This window comes from Pelecanus crispus, chromosome 18 (assembly GCF_030463565.1).
Source record: "Pelecanus crispus isolate bPelCri1 chromosome 18, bPelCri1.pri, whole genome shotgun sequence".
Classification (NCBI taxonomy): Eukaryota; Metazoa; Chordata; class Aves; order Pelecaniformes; family Pelecanidae; genus Pelecanus; species Pelecanus crispus.
In genome coordinates this window covers 1,303,543-1,322,685 of record NC_134660.1, presented here as the reverse complement: position 1 = coordinate 1,322,685, position 19,143 = coordinate 1,303,543, and the positions used below count along the sequence as shown (strand labels likewise).

Sequence of the window (19,143 nt, the reverse complement as noted above, 5' to 3'; positions counted from 1 at the left end):
GCACACAGCGCAGAATATCAGATTCTGGAGAAAAAGGAAATTCAGAAAATAACTTTTCTCCTTTGGGGAGGCGCATCATTCAGCATCTGCATTCCTAATCTCATGCCAAGAAGCAAGCTGCAGGTCCCTGGCCCAGAAGGGCAGGCTCTGATCCCTCCTGCAGGATCAGACAGCAGCAGAGGTGGTACCGCAGTCTTCCTCCATCCACGGGCTACTTCTAAGTCACGAAGAGTAAGCAATGCTTACGCTTATGCTACAACAAAGTGAAACTCATGCGTGCACCTTCATGAGAAAAATAAGCGATTAGGGGTTAAAAAGCAGAGACCGAAACCCCCCGCTCCGCTGGCCAGGCTCGGGGAAGCGGAGCGCATCCATGAGCGCGCCACTGACCGCCTGACCTTGGAGAAGTCATTTCGGCGCTTTGCTCAGTTGTGCGTGACAAGGGGATGTTTCTTCCCTGTTTTACCGTAGCACTTTGAGATCCTCAAATAAAAAGGCTCTAAAAAGCCTATATAAAAAGCTGCTACCAAACAGCACCAGCTCAGTGGCGTAGGAGAACACAGCACTCATTCTAATGAGGAGCCTTTCTCCGTGCCGTGCTGCAGCGTTGCGGGCTCAACTATCTGCAGTGATGCGAAGATGCCAGCATTAGAAGACAGTTTCCATAAGCCCGTTCAGCCCCTTCAAAAGCACATTTTCTTTCAACCAAACTGCGCCGTATTAAAGCCGGCTCTTCAAGCAAACACCAAGGTAACAGGTGGTCCCCTATAACGAGCTACAGGTGCAGGATTATTGCGGTAACGAGCAAACTGCTCCTGGTTCCCGACTAGCAGGAGGCAGCGAGGCACGGCGCAGCCGCCGCGCTGGGGAGGCACGGCGCACGCATCGGCGCGCGGCTGCGGGAAACCATTTGGAACAAGAACAAGGGCCCAATCAGGAAAGTTACTCGCAAGAATAAGTCACGGGCTTTAACGGCAGGAGAAGCCGGCGCGCACGTCAACCACGGGGAAGAATCAAGCCACGGGTCTCTGTTTTGGCAGAATAATTCCCAGGCATGAAATATCATATAGGGGGGCTGTCGCCACAAATGCGCTCTTTCTTGCTGTCCCCATGCAGGAGTGGAAAGTGGGGTTTCACGTGCTCATGCGAGCTACCATACCCCGCTCACACGCAGGCTGCAGTACGCACATATATGTACCACGCCAAGCACAGCAGGACTCCAAATTGTGTGAACTGCTGCAACACAAATCAACGCAAACAAAGGCATTTTGTTTGGTTTAGTATTAGGAGTATTTTCAAACATCGCTTGCAGTTTCAGTAACAAAAAAAAGATCGACAAAAACTCCGCACACTTAGCTACTTAAAACAAATCCTATTGCCTTTCTATTTGGATTTGCATTATGAGAACTTCTTGTGCTTTAATCCACTTCTCCATAAAGTTTATGGAGCAGCAACAGCTAGTTGAGTCCAAGCAGAAAAAATAACCAACAACTTGTCAGGGGCCAAGCTATTGTTCTCAATGAAGAAAAAACTCATTAGCTTTTAATGAAAACACAGGGAATAAAAACCAAATAGCACAGAACCCCAGCAAATAATTACTCTGCACCTGACGCAAAGCTGCTCTATCTTCCTACTCAAATCCTCAGCAAAATTCCCCAACTTACCACTCTTTGGAGCACGAACAAAAGCAAGATTGACTCTAAGGGAAAGAGCAAGAGGTTTCTTGGGCTTACACCTCATCCAGAGGCTCCCCTGGCACTGTTTGGCTACCCCCAAGCGTGCTAAATACCTGGCTTTCTTGCTGTGTGATAGTTGTGGCACAGAAAAAAAAAAAAAAAAAAAATTATGCCATCTTTTAGCCGTCTGACATTTTCTGCAGAAACAGTTTCTCGCACAGCAGCAGAAAGAGGGGCTTGGAGGCATTCTGTGCAATTAACACGGGTATCGTGCTTTAGATGTAGCGACTCTGAGCAAATGGCAGAGGGGACAGATTGTGTCTCTGGTGATGGGGGTGTCCCCAGCAGAGCAGGGGGTGGCAATTCGGAGCCCGGCGACTTTGGACAGCAGCGCCAGGCAGGTCGCACCAGGTCCCTGCAGGACCCGCGGGCGTCGCACAGAGCTGGCATCAGGCAGAGACGCAGCCTCTGGCAGACCCCCTGCATTGGAGGGGGGAATAAAAAAAAATTACCACGAGGAGAATAAAAAGAACCTAATTAAGCGCTACCAGCAAGCAGCACAAGCAGGACCTACAGGAGAAAGGGTCGCCACAATCAGGGAACACACTGTTGCTTCCTCCTCCGCAACCTGGAGCTCAAACACCGCTCTCTGCGAGGAACGGAGCGCTCTGAACATCCCTTCCTATTTGCTTTGGGGCTTGCAACGCTGGACGGCAAAAATAAAAGCCCCACCTCTGCTCTGGCGTAGTTGCAGGATCTGGCAGATGCCAGGTCTTAGGACAAATGCTAGAAAAAACTCAGCTCAGGCTCTGGTTTTGCTACGGTTCTGTTGTGCGGTGTCAGAACGTGCCTCCATGCCCATCTCCCCTTCTGCAGAAGGGAGGGACAGTTTTTTTCAGACAGACTCTTTTAAGACTAAAACCTCTTACAGAGGCCTCAAAAATGAAGTACCCCAAGACTGAAATTTTTTCCACACATGAACTGGCAAAGAAGTTATCCTTTCTTTAAGCTGCAGTTTGCCTCTCATAGGGGGGAAAAAAAAAGAGCTGAATTAATGCATCCTGGCACACACAGGAAGAGAAACAATCTAAATAGGTGAAAGGGCTTTGTATTAGAAAAAAAAAAATCATCTCCAGTAGCTTGTTAAGGGAACTGCAATTAAGCTTACTTTGCATTCAGGAAGGTCTTTATCTAGGTACCTAGAGTTTCATTAAGCATCTTTTTAGACCATAAGAAAAATCAATACCAAGCGAGTTCCATTTACTCTTTTATGATAAGCTCGTTCATGCCAAAGCGGAAGTAAAATCCCCAACTCCAGTTAATATTCAAGGAAACGAAGTTCCTGCTTTAAAGTAATGACTCCTTAGTATCGTACTACAAATAAAGGTCTCTGATCCAAATCCCATCTGCCTTCATGCTCGACAGTGTTAATATCTCTAGATTTTCAGGGACTAATTTAGCAGTAATGCATTTCCCAAAGCAGAGCTGTAAAAGTATTATCAATACTATGGTTTAATATCCCTTACTACAATCACTTGCTGAAATTATGGAGAATCACATGGAAACACATCAACAGAGACGCACCCACACAGTAAGTACTGCTCACATGTAAATATATTATAGCTTAGCTTTTGGAATGTAGTTAAAGGTCTGTCAACATCGCTATTATAAATTACATACCTTTTTAAACACATTTATGTGCTAGAAAATGTATGATGTTTCTTTTTTGAATGCCTTAAAGGCTTCATCGGCTCCTAAGCGCCCATTTGGGTCTGTGTGGTTGGCTCCTGTGATTAATATGTGAATGGCTGAGGTCTGGTGGATGCAGATTTTCTGCACCTTCTTCATACAGGCTGCTGACTTCCTCACAGCGCCGGGGCGCGGGTAACGTTGTGTGTGCCTGAAAATCCCGTGTGTTCTATTGCACGCCACTGTGATACGCATGTGTGTCTGTCCTCCCCTCCCCAGGCTGTACCAGTAACAGTGGTATTATTTACAAACTACAAGGAAAAATGTCCTTATCTGCAGATCTCTAAGTGTTTATCCCGCTAAATAAATATTTTCTTGGATGCGGAGATCATGCACAGAAGGAAAATAACTTTGTCCCTGGCTCAGGAGGCAAGCAAGGCCACGGCGAGCGCGGGCCCCGGCTCTGCTTATGCTATGTTTTATCAGCGGGACAGGTCCACCTCACGGCAGCAGGGTCAGAAGCCACGCGAGGGACCCGCTGGCACGCAGGAGCGGCCGATTTATCATTGCTTTAGAAGCGTCCACCCAAGCAGGGCTTCGGCTGGCTGACGAGCCAAGCCACTCCAAGCCTAATTTTCTGCGCTCGCCGTCTGGTTTTTGCTAACGAGACGCAGCACAGCGAGTTAACGGGCCGCTAAAAAAACCAAAAAAAAAAAACCCCACTGGTGTTCAAAGGTGTCCGGGGCGCGGGTGCAGTGAGCGCCGGTGCCCAGCAGGTCGGGCTGCAGCGCGCGGCAGCAGCCGGGGATGCGCGGCCGCCCCCAGCCCCGCACCAGCCCCGGCCCCCGACGGGCGGAGAAAGGCGACCGAGCCCCCCCCGGCTTAATGCAGCCCATCAGGCAGGAGCCGGGCAGGGCAAGAGCAGACTCCCCTAAAGCACGGAGAGGGGGAAATCGCAGCTTTCTGGGATGCAAAACCTACTCCTGTTGTCAGGGAGGGGAATCAAAGCCCTGCAACGGCTCCAAGCATTTTATTACACCAAAAGGAATATCGAGTTTTGCAACTCTTGGCTTTGCAAGAGTAAACCCAAAGGAGGCCGAGAAGCTCAGAGCCAGCTGGGGTTAAAGTATTTTCTCTCCCTGTCACATGGCAAAAACAACCCCTTCACAATTATAGAAAACAGAAAATAACCTGGAAGTTACTAATTTGTAGGCCCTTGATCCGATATGCAGATATTCAAACCAAAGTCTTCCCACAACAGATTATGGGTTTATTCCTAAAAAGGGAAAAAAAAAAGCAACAACAACAGAAAACCCAAGTCCAACTCGCACACCAAAAAGGCCACCCCACAAGTGACAGTCAGGAAGCTTGCAGCTCGCAAGCCTTGCCCAAAAGGCTTTGGCAGGGCTGCTCCGTAAGGCAGCAAAGCTTCTCCTGAATCCAGAGAGCTGACGAGGCTGGGGGGGCCCAGATACCCCCCAGACCCAGGGAGACACGAAGAAACGGCTGAGCTCACGCTGCATCTCTCCCATTGCTCTGTATTTCTAATCCCCTGCCAGCCCCTTGTGTCATTCCCGGCTGAGCTCTCCTCTCCGGTTTTCTCTTCCTCTTCACGCTGCGTGCTTGCTCTCTCCCTCCCTCCCTCCCCCCGGCTCCTCTCTCGCAATCCTTGGCACCCTTTCAGTAAAGGCACTGCACATTCTGCCTCTCAAGTGGGCAGCAGCTACACAGAACAGCTGCCTGACAGGGGAAGCACAGCACATTTCAGCCTTGCTAGGAACAAGCCTGAAACCCAGCGCAGCAGAAGATTCCCACGGGACGTAAACAAGTAAACAAGATTTATTCTTTCTTTTCTGACTCGGTAACACATCAGTGAAATACAAAGCCCATCCAATGTGAGCAAAACCAGCCTAAAGCTACCAACACTTTGTATTTCTGTCCACTAATAAATTATTCCTTGTGAGCCTTTTTGAAGAGAGAAGGTTTTCATTTAAAGGATGGGGATACCGAGGCAGAGGAAGATCACAAATCTGCGCTTAGGTTCATCTTCAGAGGTACCAGCTCTGCTAGGAACACAGCAAAACAGCGCCTGTGAAGCCAGAGCCCACGCTTGCGCAGTGCAATAATTACAAACAGTTCTGCAGATACAGTCTGGGATCTAAAAAAAGACGTCAACATCATTGGTACCAAAGAGGAGACTACAGACCAAATAGTTTTGAGTAATGTCCGTTGCAGTGTCAGAAGGTTCAGCATATTTTCTTAGCCAAAACCCTTCCAAGCGAACAAGGAATAAACAGAACTAACCCACGAGGGAGCTGGAGTTTAGCGAGCATATTCCAATGACAAGACACAAGGAGGCTGTCTTGCCCGTATCTGCAGCAATTTTCACTGTTAAGAAAAGATAACTGCGGACGGTGAATGCAAAGACAGGCACGTACAGCAGAGCGATAGGCGCTCCAGGGACTGGAGATGATGCCCCTCAGGCATTTATGATAACGCAAAGGATGATGTGGCAGTTGTGTTTCAGGATGGAGCCCGACTGAAGGGCAGAATTACTGCGTTGTAGATGATTTGGATGGGGTTACTGCTCTACAAACCAAAGCAACACAGAAGTCATTGTGGGGAGAAGGGGGAAGAGAGACTCAAAACTCCGGATTTGAGCCAGCTGAAGCCTTGGAAGACCCAGGAGTCGGGACCCAGTGCCGCACCCCCGGCCCCACCTCGGCAGCGAGGGCTCCGGATGCAGAGGGCACCCATTTCCCCGCTCCCCAGTGAGGCTCAGGAGTGCACAACAGGGCACTCCTTTTCCTAAGGGGTCCAAAACACCTTAATGGCCAAAACAGAGAATTTACATCCCTTTTGCCCATTTTTGTGGAGCAGGAGGGTCTGTTACCCACTGTGAGAAAGTTCAGGTGACACTGTGTGTGAACGCTCTTGTGCTCTATCCCCGCTGGGGCAATTTCTTGAACGTTCTTCTGTTCTGCACGAGCACAGAGCAACGCTTGGGCTGCGTGTTCATCTAAGCACATTACAATAACCCCTGAGATTTCTTTATAAAAAGAAAGCTGCAGCACATTCCTATTACTCAAACAAGTTCGGAAAACACAGAGGGTTCATTTGAGAAGGCTCTCTATCTCCAAAGCTGCACATCAGGCAATTTAGACAATCTAATAATTAGAGTATTTTATTAACTGACCAAAGTGAGAGCAATAGAACTTGTTAATATTTAACTTACTGAGGCTCCCCAAACTGCTGTATATTTAGCATCTTTACTGACATTTTTATACCTTCTTTATGGTGCATTGCTTTATTCTTAAGAGTCTGGTATGCTCTGAACTTCCCCAGGGAGGGAAGCACGGGACACTGCGAATGTGAACAAAGAGGGCGAGCTCTGCCCCAAGGTGTTACAATTGGGATGGGTTTCAAAGGACTACGGGCGACTCAGTAACTCGAACACTTTGATTAATGAAGTTGAGATCTCCAAGAAGCACCTAGTAATCCAAACCAGGAAACTTTCCTCAAGTTCGTAAGAAGTTTTAAATCAATGGGCTGGTTTAAAAAGAGTTCAAAAAGCCCTCCTCATTAACCTAATTCTTCTCAATAAGGGTCATGAAAGTTTTGACATTAACTGCAGAATAACCCAACCCTGCTAGTTGCTGTTACCTGGTCTTTCAATCCTATTATAAATTCTGCAAGTTCTTCATTTGCTGGCTCCAAGTAAAGACTGATAACAGTAAACGCAATTTTTAAATCGAACGACATGTTTATTCTTGGGGGCTTTTCCCTTCTCCTCCCCTCATTTCATGCAATGGACACGCCCAAAAGGAAAGAAGTGCCCAGCGTTTTCAAGAAACACGGAAAAGGCCTTTCGGATTTCCTTGTGCTGCAGCAATATGGATTTCAGTCAAGGGTGAACATCTCCCCCGTAATTACTGTGTGCTCCCCACCAGCTAAACCTATTTCTGACCGCTGCAGAACCACATTCAAGGGTGCTCACGGGAGCAGTGTTGGTCGAGAGACTTCGTCCCAGCCCTGTCTTGGGACAAGGCTGGATGTCAGCACACCCGGGTGCTCTGCCAAGTTTTCTTGCCCTCTCCAGCTGAAAAGTGCCACACCGCCTGTTGCAGCCCTTGGCCTGGACTCCCAGGTTTTAAAAAGATTTTAAAGCTTCATGATGGGGAGGGAAGGGGTTTGGTTTCTGGTTTGAAAACTCAAAATGCAATAGCAACAGTTTCAAAGTTACACATACCTCTTGATTTTTCTATGTGTATCTGCAAATAAAAATGCAAATACACCTCCATACAGCCCTTGCCAGAGCACAGACGCTTGCCTCCTACCTACGACATTTTTCCAAGCAGAGCGTTCTGTTTTCTCCTATAATCGTTACTTGCCTCCAAAATTTGTGCACGATACCTTAGGTAGCAGAATAATTTATAAGTCCATGTAAAAGCAAAGCTGTGCAGCTGCTCATAGTTTGCAAAACTATGAAACAGGAGGGATTTCAATGCAAAAAATACTGTCTCTACACAGATTACTTTGCCCAGAATATAATACACGCACAGAGGCAAAGAACTGCGCGCTCAGATCTGCAGGAAGCAAAGCTTCAGCAATGATAAAGGGAGCTGTCAAAAGTGTTGATATTAAAGCTTTTCATTTTTAAGTTAAAGAACATATGCCTTTGTGTATATTTTATTTTTCATTAATTAACTCTCCATTCCACACACCACCCAAACACTTCTGGGACTTTAGAAGGCATTCCAACAAAAGTTTTTTTGTTTTCTTTTTGTCTCTACGTGTTATGACATTTCAAGGGTTGTAGCTGGCACTCATGTTTATAAAGCAGGGGAATTCCACGCATGGCGATAGAATAGATATTTTAACAATATGTTACAAATATTGTCAATTTGATATTTTTTCCCTTGCGTTTTCAAACACATCATAAATCTAGACTGGGTTTCTGTGTATGAACCCTGCTTACCACTGAGCTGGAGACTCTTGGCATGAATGCAAAGAGGGGTTTTTATAAATAAAACTTAGTAAAATCACTATGCACTCCATTAATTCAGGAACACTCTGCCTCAGCTTCAAAGGGGATCTTTACTGTAAAGATGGTGTTTTTGCTGCTTTAATGATTTGCTACTTGTACTTGTCATAACTACATGAACCAAATATGCAATACCAGGGAGCAGCGGTTTAGGGAAATGCACAGTTCCGTCTCCCATCCAGCTCCGCTTCAGTTCAATTCAATAGATTTGGGGCTTTATATAGAAAAGCTACTTCATAAATCTAACACGAGGCCTTTGTATAATGCCAGTTAGCGAAAGAAAACTACACGCGTGCCTTGGGTGTATACACACCTTGTGCACTGCTACGACATCCAACGCCGGGAACAACCGGCGACCCATGAAGTACTCGGCATCCGAGCCAAAGTAAGTAGGGCCAACGGAGGTAAAATGATACGCACTTCATCTAAATAGTATATACTATGAGATAAGTGGCCTACTAAGACTTTCCACACTGTTACTTAATCCTTTTATGGAACATGAAGGCTCCCAATTTTTAAGTCATGTTTTATCCCGGCTTGTCCCTTACCCCACCTCCCTGCCATACATTCATATTCATTCCTCCCTGCTTCAGAGAGGCAACGTTTTCTGGGGTTAAGGCACAGAGCTGGGAGAAGCAGTAAATCTGGACCCAATTCCTGGACACACCTGTAGATGCTCTGGTACATTAAGCACATTTCTTGAGCCTCGGTTTTCCTAGATTTAATAAATGGGAACAACAACCCTTGCTGTCTTGCATGTTTTGACTACTTATGAATATTTTGAGGAACCCTACTGTTCAGAAAATACTCATGCAGCACTTCAGACAAAACCGTTTGGGATGAATTTTTTATGGGAAAGCAAAAATGTTATCATAAGCTCAGTGAAAATAAATCTGGGTTTATTCATCTATTGGGGCTGTTTTCTTCAAAATAAAGTAAAGAGTTGTTGCCTACAACCGCATCTGCTGTGAGTTTTTCAGTGTGAATGAGTACGTGGAGGCTGAGTTCCCTGTGCACTGCCGTGCTAAGGGGACACCCACCCAGCAGGAAGGCGCAGGCACCCCACGGGAGGATTTGGGGGCACAATTCTTTGTCAGCCCCAGGCTGGAGCCCTCGGCTGGGAGGGCAGAGCCACATTTTCTCCATTTCCAAAGGTCTGTGTCTCCAAGCAGAGTGTTAGAGCGACTTGTGCTCCCGAGTATCTCAAAATACCATACAGGCATCAATGATTTAATCTAATTCACTTCCACCAGTGGCCATATTGTCTTTTTACACTTGCCCATCTTTGCACGTCTTTTGGGTTTGGGAATGGAGAAGCTGAAACACCCCAGTGACAAATTACTGCAAAGTCCCACTCCAGCAAAGCCCAATTTGCAGCCTGACGCACAGCTCTCATTCAGCCACATGTGCACCTTTTCCTTCTTTAATCCCTCCTTTTGCATTCCTCCCTGTCCCTCTGCTCTCTTCCCAAATACTCATCTCTTTCCTCCAGTTTCCCTCTCCTCCTATTTAATGCTGGATTCCCTTGCAGTACCCCAGAACGGCCTGTCGCTGCTCCCTCAGACCATTCGTTTCTTCTAAACCGAAGCTGTTGCAGAACGCTTCCCCTGCACTGAATTGTGAGAAGAGACGGAAACAGCAGAAGGGAACTGGGGGGAGGGCTACAACTGACCCAGGTCCTCTCCAGATTTTCTTTGCCAACTTTCCTTAGCTCTCTTTCCACAAAGGGGAGGTTGCTGCAAGACAGCAAGGGCATGCATACATAAAATATATTAAGTGTATAAAATGCTTCACATAGGCAGTCAGCCCTGCTCGAAAAGGAAATATGAGTCACCCTAGGGCTCTGTTCAAAGAGCACCTAAGGAACAAGGCAAAAATAATTTGTAGCTACACACTACAATCAACAACATCACTTGGTGTATATGAATTGGGCATGGCAACTCATCCTGCGTCTTATGCTCTGTTCAGTGACATCTTTCTGAAACTGCACTGGTCTACCCAACTCATCCCCAAGACAAGACCTGCGCTCCTGTTTCATATACATTTCCGCTTGCTGGGAGGTACCAAGACTGATTGTATTCATTTCAGCCAATACTAGAAACCAACAGGCTGGGATAGCTGGAATCACTGAGATTTTGGTCTTCAGAGGGATTTCAGCATGGCTCCAAGTTCAAGGAGCTCAACAGCCTTTACCAAATGTGGTCACAAGTTGTGCTTAAACCCCTTTAGAAAAGCTGTTTACTAGATACTACAAAGAAAATCCCAAACATTCTTGGAAGAAGCCTTTTCCTTTGCCACATCAGCCTGTCATTTAAATGCACTGGCAGTGCAGCTAGGCAGCTAATTTATGCCTGGTTTTTTGCATCCTCTTACCAATATGTCCAGGCACATGGGATTTATTATGTCTTTAAATCCAAGCCCCACATTGTAGCTCTCTGGCTCTTTTCCATTCAGTATGCACCAACTTCCCATCACCACCTTTCCTTCCCCCAGCAAGGTACCACAAACTGGAGTTGATGCTCTCAAGATGGTGCCCGAGCCCATGTTTTAACTCCCAAGCTGTCCCATCTCCTTAGTACATTTTTTTCAGAGTAGTATAGTTCAAGACGACATAAGGACACATTTGGAGATGTCTACATACCTGAAGACCCAAACACTTGTACGGTGATTCCTACAAGGCATTTAAGCAAGCCAGGCAGTTCATTTACAAATCTATACACAGTTCTACAAACCAATCTTTGTAATATTACTTAGGCTTCCAACTCTACAAAAGAGTAAAGAATATTTCAAAAGAACAAAAGCATCCCTCCTCCACCCTTTCAATTGTATGAACTTTCAAAATTAAAAAGAAAAATCTAATTTTGAGCCCTTTTATGTGTTCTAATCCTCTCTCCCTCTTTTTTTTTTTTTAATTTTGAACACAGCTGTCTGTTGTACTTTCTCAAATGATGCCAGATGCTGGGTTCATCAACCAAACGCATGAAAACAATGGTTTGAAAGCAATTAGAAGCACCGAGGCTGCACCGAGGCTCATATTAAAATGTGATAACACTGTTCTAGTGGGAATTGCAGCGCTGCTGCATTTCTGACATTTCTGTGCTGCCAGACAGACAGGATGTGCTAGAAGTGGGCCCTGATCGAGGAGGTAACATACTGGAATTTATTCCTGGAGTAAATGAAGGATTAGCTGAATTGGAACACTCGCAACGATTTTTATTATGGCCTCAGCTCCCATCTTGTTTGAACACTGGCAAATCCTTCTGTCTGCGCTCACGTATCACAACCGTTATTTAAGGAAAAAGGACAAACCCACTGAACCACACGCCTCGGCTGTACCCAGTGCTCCAAATCAGGAATGGGAGCTAAGCTCCACCGATCTGACAGAGTCAAAGGAGCTCCAGGTCAGCTCTGGGCAAATGCATATCCATCAATTGCCCCAAGTATGCAGAAGTACCCACTGACACAGCTTATGACCTGCAGGCACCCTGGAAAGTTTAAATCATCACCCGCATTATTGCGGAAATGAAGATCAAAGTCACAATCAGAGTCTCCCAGCTTGTTAACAGACAGAACAAGAGATGGTCACAGTCCTGAAAAATTTACAGCCTGACCATTTGTCTACACCTGGAGGTTGATTCAGTTTCAAGTTCAGGTTAACATGAAGCAGTGAGACTGGAGGAAACTTGCTGAAGGTTACCCAACAGCCTTTCCTCTCAAGTCAGTGGCCCACGGGAATATACCGCCCTTTCTGAACTTTAAGCCTCCTCTGGAGACAGAAGTTTTGCAGAAGTTTCCTGCGCTTGTCCAAGACAGTACATTTATGTCAGCACCGCACAGCTTTGTATTATTTGCTTTCAAGGGTAAGGAGAAATGGACTTCTGCTGCCCAGAAAGAATACCAACCCCAGCTCCTGCTATAGCCCTCACTACAGCTTTGCCCCTTTCCACCCCTAGGAACTGCCACACACAGCTACAGATTCAGTTTAAGCCCTTCTCCTTGTTGACCTTGCATAGAAAACACCACGCATGTCCAGCCCTCCCCTGCTCCCCAAGCTCAGAACAGTGAGAACTCACCCCTCCTTCCCCTGGCTTGTACTCACCTCGGGGCAGAAATTCCAAGTGGTACCTAAAAGACCCAAAAAAAAAAAAGACAGACATAAGCATACATTATTTTCTTAATGATTTTTTTCCAGCCTGATGAATAAGTAACAGATGGGGAAATTATGCCAGATGTGCTGCCAGGAACCCAGCGAATGGCCACCACGCATTTTCTGCAAGAAGCTCCGAGAGGAACCACGAGCCCTGCAGATGCTAGCTGGCCCTGCGACATCCTCTGCTACCCCAGGAACCTCCTTCACTTCTCCTCTTGACAAGTTTCAAAGGCTCCCAGCTTCCTTCCATTAGAACAGCTCTTTCCCCAAAAGCAAAGGTTTATATGACCTTTTGCTTTACAGCCTTAAAGGACCCTTCCAACCCAAACTGTGCCACGATTCTGTTCTATGACTCCTCCTCACCTCATCTCACACCTTCCCTTACAGCTGCAGCATCGCAAAGGGCAGTACGCATGCTGCCCACTTCTGGCCATGCCAAAAAAAAAATCCTCCATGATTTCTTCATCTCTCACACTTTGAGCGCACCTCGGGTTGGCATCTGAGTCATTTCAATAAGGGAACAGCACTGGTGAGTTTTGGAAACAGATCAAGCATTGGGGATAAACCACAACGTGACCCATTCACAGGCAAGATGTGTAACAAAGGGTTGGTCTATAGGCATTAGTGGCAAGAATCCAGTATGTAAAAATCCAATCAATTTGTTTCCTCATTAAAAGCTTTCATGAAGAAAATGATTTAATACAAACATTCAAGCTACTGACACAGATTAATTAGAAAACAACAACAGAATTCTGATTAAGGGCATAATATTTATTTGACTTGTTTGCTTTGGACAAAAAAATAAAAAATGTGCACAGATAGAAGAAACTTCCCTGGGAGAACAGGCTTAGTGATAAATAACAGCTGTATTGTATTGGAAAGAGCCACACCACCGTGCCTTGTAGGCACGAGGGCTGCGAGTTTCACTGGGCCCCTGGATGCTCTTGGCAGCGGTCCCCCCCCCGGCAGCTCTTTCCTATCCACCCTATGGCAGCTACACCTTATCTCTGAGGGCTGGAGGAGCAGCACCACCTGTCCAAGGGCAGGGGAACCATCAGAGCAGCTCCAGCCTTTTGTTTCCAATCAGCATTAACTGTTACTCGATATTTGCTTTGATAATTCAAACATTATTCAACATCTGATTTGAGAAGCCTCGCCTCCCTGGGCTCAACCCCTGCTCTGCAAGAGGAGGCACCTGCATTCCCCTGACCCCCCCAAGTCCAGCATCCCCGCGAGCCAAAATACTTTTGTCTCCTGAACAGACAACGACTGCGAGACAAGGACAGCAAAATCACTTCTTGTTTTGTGAACTTTTGTCTCTTGTGCTTGAGAGACTGTCCTAATCTCCCCTGAACATGTTTTAGTGATAACATTTACTGCACTAGGACCAAAATGATTTTCTGTCACTTCTAATTCCAGTTCAATAAAAGTATAAGAGCTTTGTTTCTAACCTCTGTCATTTTTAATACAGTAAAATGGTTTAAAAAAAATGTAAAATTGAGTTCCATTTCCTACTGGACCAGCAAGCCCATGTTAGCTTCACTCTGATCAAATTTAAGGCAGGGGGGGAATACCAAAAAGATGCTTTGCTTTTTCCTTTTTTTTTTTTAGCATAAGGAAACAGTCAAAAATTCTAATCTCATCAGACCAGGATGTGTCTTTAATCTCATGCTTTGATCATTTTCACTCTGGAAAGGATTAAGCAGAGAACGAAAGTTAGTTTAAAATTTAATCTGGAGTGGGGGGAAGATGGTCTTGTTCTTATGGAAGATGAAAGAGTAATGATCTAATTCTTTCAACTGCCACTGACTGCATGAAAATCTTGAATAAATTACCTATCTTGAGAGGTTAGAAGGCACCCGCATACGATGCCAGTGTTTTCAGTATGTTCACTTATAGGATTTCTTTCTTTCCCCCGATGTTTTGTACATGCCTAAGAGGGCGGTGAGAAGGATGGATTTCAGCATCTGTGCTTCCCCCACCCCTTCCCACAGGTAACTTCAGCCTTAGCTACTCAGCGAGTTATATTTTCCCCAATTTTCCGAGGTGACCAGAATATTCTCTCTCGTTCCTGCATTACCCAAGAAGTACAATTATTTGGGCAAAGTGCCCATTTTGCTGCAACAGCCCAGGTAGCAAATAGGGCTAAGTTCAAATACATCTATAGCCGTAAGTCACGTGCGTGCTTATAGATTGAGGATAAAGCACGTTTCTGTGCAGAGGAGGAGGAGGAGGCACTCTGCTAGCAGGAGGAGGCTAAGTCATCTTAGGCCATTCTGCAGAGCCCAGAGCTTGAGGCCAATTCTGATTTTTGTTCCCGATTAAGACAGTACTGACAAGCGTGTTACGCCTTTAACACGCCCTGTCTGGGGGTAACAGGCAGTTACACAACGTTTTGTTCTTGAGCTCTGCAGGAGGTTTACCCTGAAAGTTATTTGCTGTGAGAAATTATGGGACTATAATTTAAAAAAAAAAATTATAGTTGTTCTATATGCCTCCCCCCTTGAGCCAGACAGTAGAAGTTAGAAACCAGAAGCCTAATCCTTCCTCAGCAGCATCTTTATTTTGGAGATTATGTGCCTTGGGATCAGGTTTGCCATTTTCATCCTTAATCAGCAATTTTTAGATCTCACAAACACCAAGACTAAGAAAATGAATGAGAAGCTTTTAACCAGAAAGTCTGGGAATAGGCGATATATTTGGTCATGTCTTAACTGTTCCTTTTAAGCACTTTACTAAAAAAGCTCCTAGCCACCAGCTGTGGGTGGAATCCCCCAAGAAGAAAACCAGTTACAGCAAAGCATAGCAAAGAGTTTTCAGCCAAATAGGAAGGTCCAATTTACATTAGACCTTAAGAAAGTGGAGGGAGATGGGGGAAAAACTCTTGTAGGATGATTAACTGGCTTCAGCCAAAGGAGCTTACAAAGGAATCTATGGAGAATTTTGATGTGATACGTAAAGCAAGGAACTAACCCAAAAATATCCGATTTCCATTACAAAGCCAAAGAGCGAGTGTTGCACTGCCAATACTTTAACAAAAGACATCCTATAGGTATTTCCCCCACCATGGTTCGCAACGAACCACCCACCTCTCTCACCTCATCGGTGCATATTTGGCGCCAGACAGGAAGAAGTCACAGATTTGTTCTGTTGAAAACACAAACTGTTTCTCATGATCATGCAGCCTTTGAGGTTACAAACTCAACAGGCAAACATCAGAGGGGCTCGCTTTTCTGGAAATGTTTATGTTCTTTGCTCCTGAAAAACTCATAGATCCCAGTTCTAATTCATCAGCCTCCTAGTAGCAGTGTCTCCAACCGGACCAAATCAAAATTGCAACTCAACTGTGTAAGCAGACCTCAGAGGGTGAATTGTCATGAGAAACAGTAGAAGAAAATGCTGTTGTCACATCAGAAAGGTAAATTGAGTCACAGAGCAGGCAGGTTTGCCAGAAAGCCTCATCTCCAACAGGAACCCACAGATTAAGCTCTGGCATATGCAAGGATGAAATTTCCCCCCAGGTCAGTATTATTCCTGCCACATTAGGTCTAGATTTGCCCTTTGGTATGAGCGCAAGACTTGTGTTTTCTTGGACCACCAAGATAATCTGGTTTTATGCTTCCATTTCCAACCTTTACACAAAACTCAAGCAGCAGATCTACCCCAGGCCTCTAGTCCTCTGGGGTCCACATCCCATCAACACACAGAAATCCAGTAAGATACACGATTAACTCACTCCCTCCTCCCATCCACAGCTTGACTTTGCTCACCAGCATCCACTGCTTGCAGCAAATCCCAGAGCTGGAGGAGTCAAACCAGACCCATTTGGGGCTAGAAGCAAAAATTGCTGTCTGAAATCTTACGGTCTGTGTTACGCAGGGGGTCAAACTTGATGGTTATAATGGTCTCTTTGCAGCTCTAAAGTCTATAAAAGTCTAAACCCCACTTTCCTCTCAGACTCATTTTCAGCAGGAACCATAAAATAAAGTCAGGTTTCAATCAAATTTCCTCTATTTTCCTGTCCAATTAAGAACACTAATATCACCACAGATGTTATTAAATTAGATATTTCAAGACAGCCTAATTTGTTTGGTGCACAGTATTTGTTGGTTTTTAATGTTTGCAAAAAAAATTTTTAAAAATCAATGCTGTACAAGATTTCAAGCAGGAAAAAAAGATGAAAATGGGATTGGGGAGCTCACCATTAGCAAAGTCAGTTACAAACCACTTCAAATGCATTTCTCCGTTAAACGTTACAGAAGCAGCAGCAGCTATGCAAAGACTCTGGTTACACAATTTCAATCATTTACAGTCCTCAGGTTTCAGATTAACAATGCATTCACAAGGAAATGGATGGGGAAACAGGGGTAATTTTATCAGCTGGAATGGAAAATGATGCAAATTACTGAAACGAGTCTAACCCAGAAGGCACCAAACTGCATTACTGGCAGAGTGAATGGCCACATTCACCCCAGGTATAAAAGCAGGTAGAATATGATAACAGCTGAATTGAATTTGTGCCCCTGCCATGCCATATATTAACACAGAAGAATTCCTTCCTCAGCACTCTCCAAAAGGAGGGAAAAAAGAAAATCCCCTACCAAGATTACAGAATAAATTGGGAACATCCTAACAGAAACTTTACCAGACTTTAAAAAGAAATCACACCGGCTAGCATTAAACTTGACTGTTGAAAACTAAAGGAATGCCTGTGCTCCCACACCCCCAGGCGCAGAGGTACCGGTGCAGGGTGGCGAGAGGCTTTAGATCTCCATTAACAGCAGCTGGTGCAGCGTGCACTTACACATCCTCAGGCCAGTGCTCTCCCCGCCCTGAGCAGAACCACGTCTCCCCTGCACAAAGGAAAAAAAAAACCCCCACAACTCGAGGAAGCTCGTTTTTAGAATGGAAAAATGCAAATCCAAAACCTGCTAAGTGCTTCTGAAGTGACAGGGACTTGCTTTTATTTTTTGCAGAACAAATCTGTATTTAATGGCCAAAGTAAGCGTGAATGAAATCCTGCTCAGCAAGATCGTTTCCTTGCTGAGCAAATAAATTTCAGCTCTCTGAAGAACATGAAGGAGGAGAACAGCACTTTGCCTAATTAAGGACAATGTGGTGGGGCTATAGTCTAGCCCTAGCATTAATGTGCTGAGCTCAATTATCTGCCCATCAGGTCACATTCTTAAATTCCTTTTTATCTTGGTATCACACGTTATTCAGCATAATGAGTTTAATATTGGTAGGAATTACAGGCAGTGCATTTACACTAATGAAGCAAAATTACCCTGAAATTGCATTTTCTTTAATTTCAATCTTAAAACTTTAAAACAAGGTTGAAAATTGAAGCAATAGATGTAGTTAATATGGTTAGAAGTTTATTAAAACAGGCCAAACACACTGCTTTAGACAAAATTTTGGATGTATTTCCATTAGTGAATCTCTTACAATTCTACTGTAATACTTTGCCACAGAAAGTACTAAGTTCAGCCCGATAATTAGGCAAAGTTCCCCTGGTGCTGGAGTATCTACGGTTCAGCTACACCTGTAAACCAGTGAAACCAGAAGCTTTTTGGTTTGTGACAGCGTGCAGGAACCTCATGCTACAACACCTTGCTGAGATTCATAGCGCAACCCCGAGCACACCAAACCAGAGGCAGTCACACTGTGTCGTCTTTACCCTTGTACGTCCATTTGGGGTCAAACCACGGTGTTTCAGCTCCAGCAGCAAGCGCGGGATTTCTTACTGACAGTAACACCGTCAGGGCCAGATGTGGCCAAGCACCCAGCAGGAACTAGGTGATGGTACTAAGTCCAAAAACAAGTATTTATGCAGCTCAGACTGAAATGGAGTATGGAAACATACGCCCGGGCACTGGGAGCATCTCAGACCCCCGCTGCATTCTGCGCCTCTGCACCAAGGGTGAGCAATTTCTAAGCTCAGAGCCTGTGTTTATTTTTCTGAACCTCAGTGTTACGAACAAGGCTCATGGTGGCAGAGCCCAGGCTCCGGCTGAAGATGCAGGACAGCTATGGACTTTTCACTACGCAATTAGACATTTAAACCTCATCCCAGACTTACATTAGAGACCTAAATCACTCGACCAGGCAGGGAGCACGTGTCTGCTGTCCAGGCTGGGAAGCCAAACACGCTGCCAGCCACAGCACTCCTGCGTTTGTCACCCTGCACACAGATGCCAGCGTGGCACTACAGCAACCGTGGAGGTCCAGGGAAGACCTTGGCTTCTGCAGGCTCGCTCTCTTCTGCGGGCCAGGACATCACCTGGAGATGCCCGATGAGTGAGAAGTTTCATTGCAGAGTTAAAGGACCACGTCTAGCCTTTTCCTCACTGGTAGCACAGTAGCAGAGTTGAGAATATTGCCATAAACTTTAAGGAGGATTAGACAACGAGGCAGTAAAACAAGATTTTGGGGGCTTGCTATCCAGAGGTGAAGAGCCTGGTCTACGCTGGAGCTCCTGCTGCTGGTAGGAATGTCAAAAAATAGTCCTGTGTATTAGTTATGAGTAACAGGATTGGGCCTCAGGTTCATGTCAGTGTTTTAGTCACAGCAGAGCAAATTAG

General features: G+C 45.4%; 1 protein-coding gene across 1 annotated transcript in view; it reads right to left on the bottom strand.

The window, feature by feature from the left end:
• SKAP1 (src kinase associated phosphoprotein 1) overlaps nt 1-19,143 on the bottom strand; it is a 159,585-nt gene that overhangs the window by 130,459 nt on the left and 9,983 nt on the right. The window contains exon 3 of the mRNA XM_075722878.1: nt 12,509-12,534. Coding sequence (XP_075578993.1) covers nt 12,509-12,534 — 26 coding nt within the window. The remainder of the gene's footprint in view (nt 1-12,508; nt 12,535-19,143) is intronic.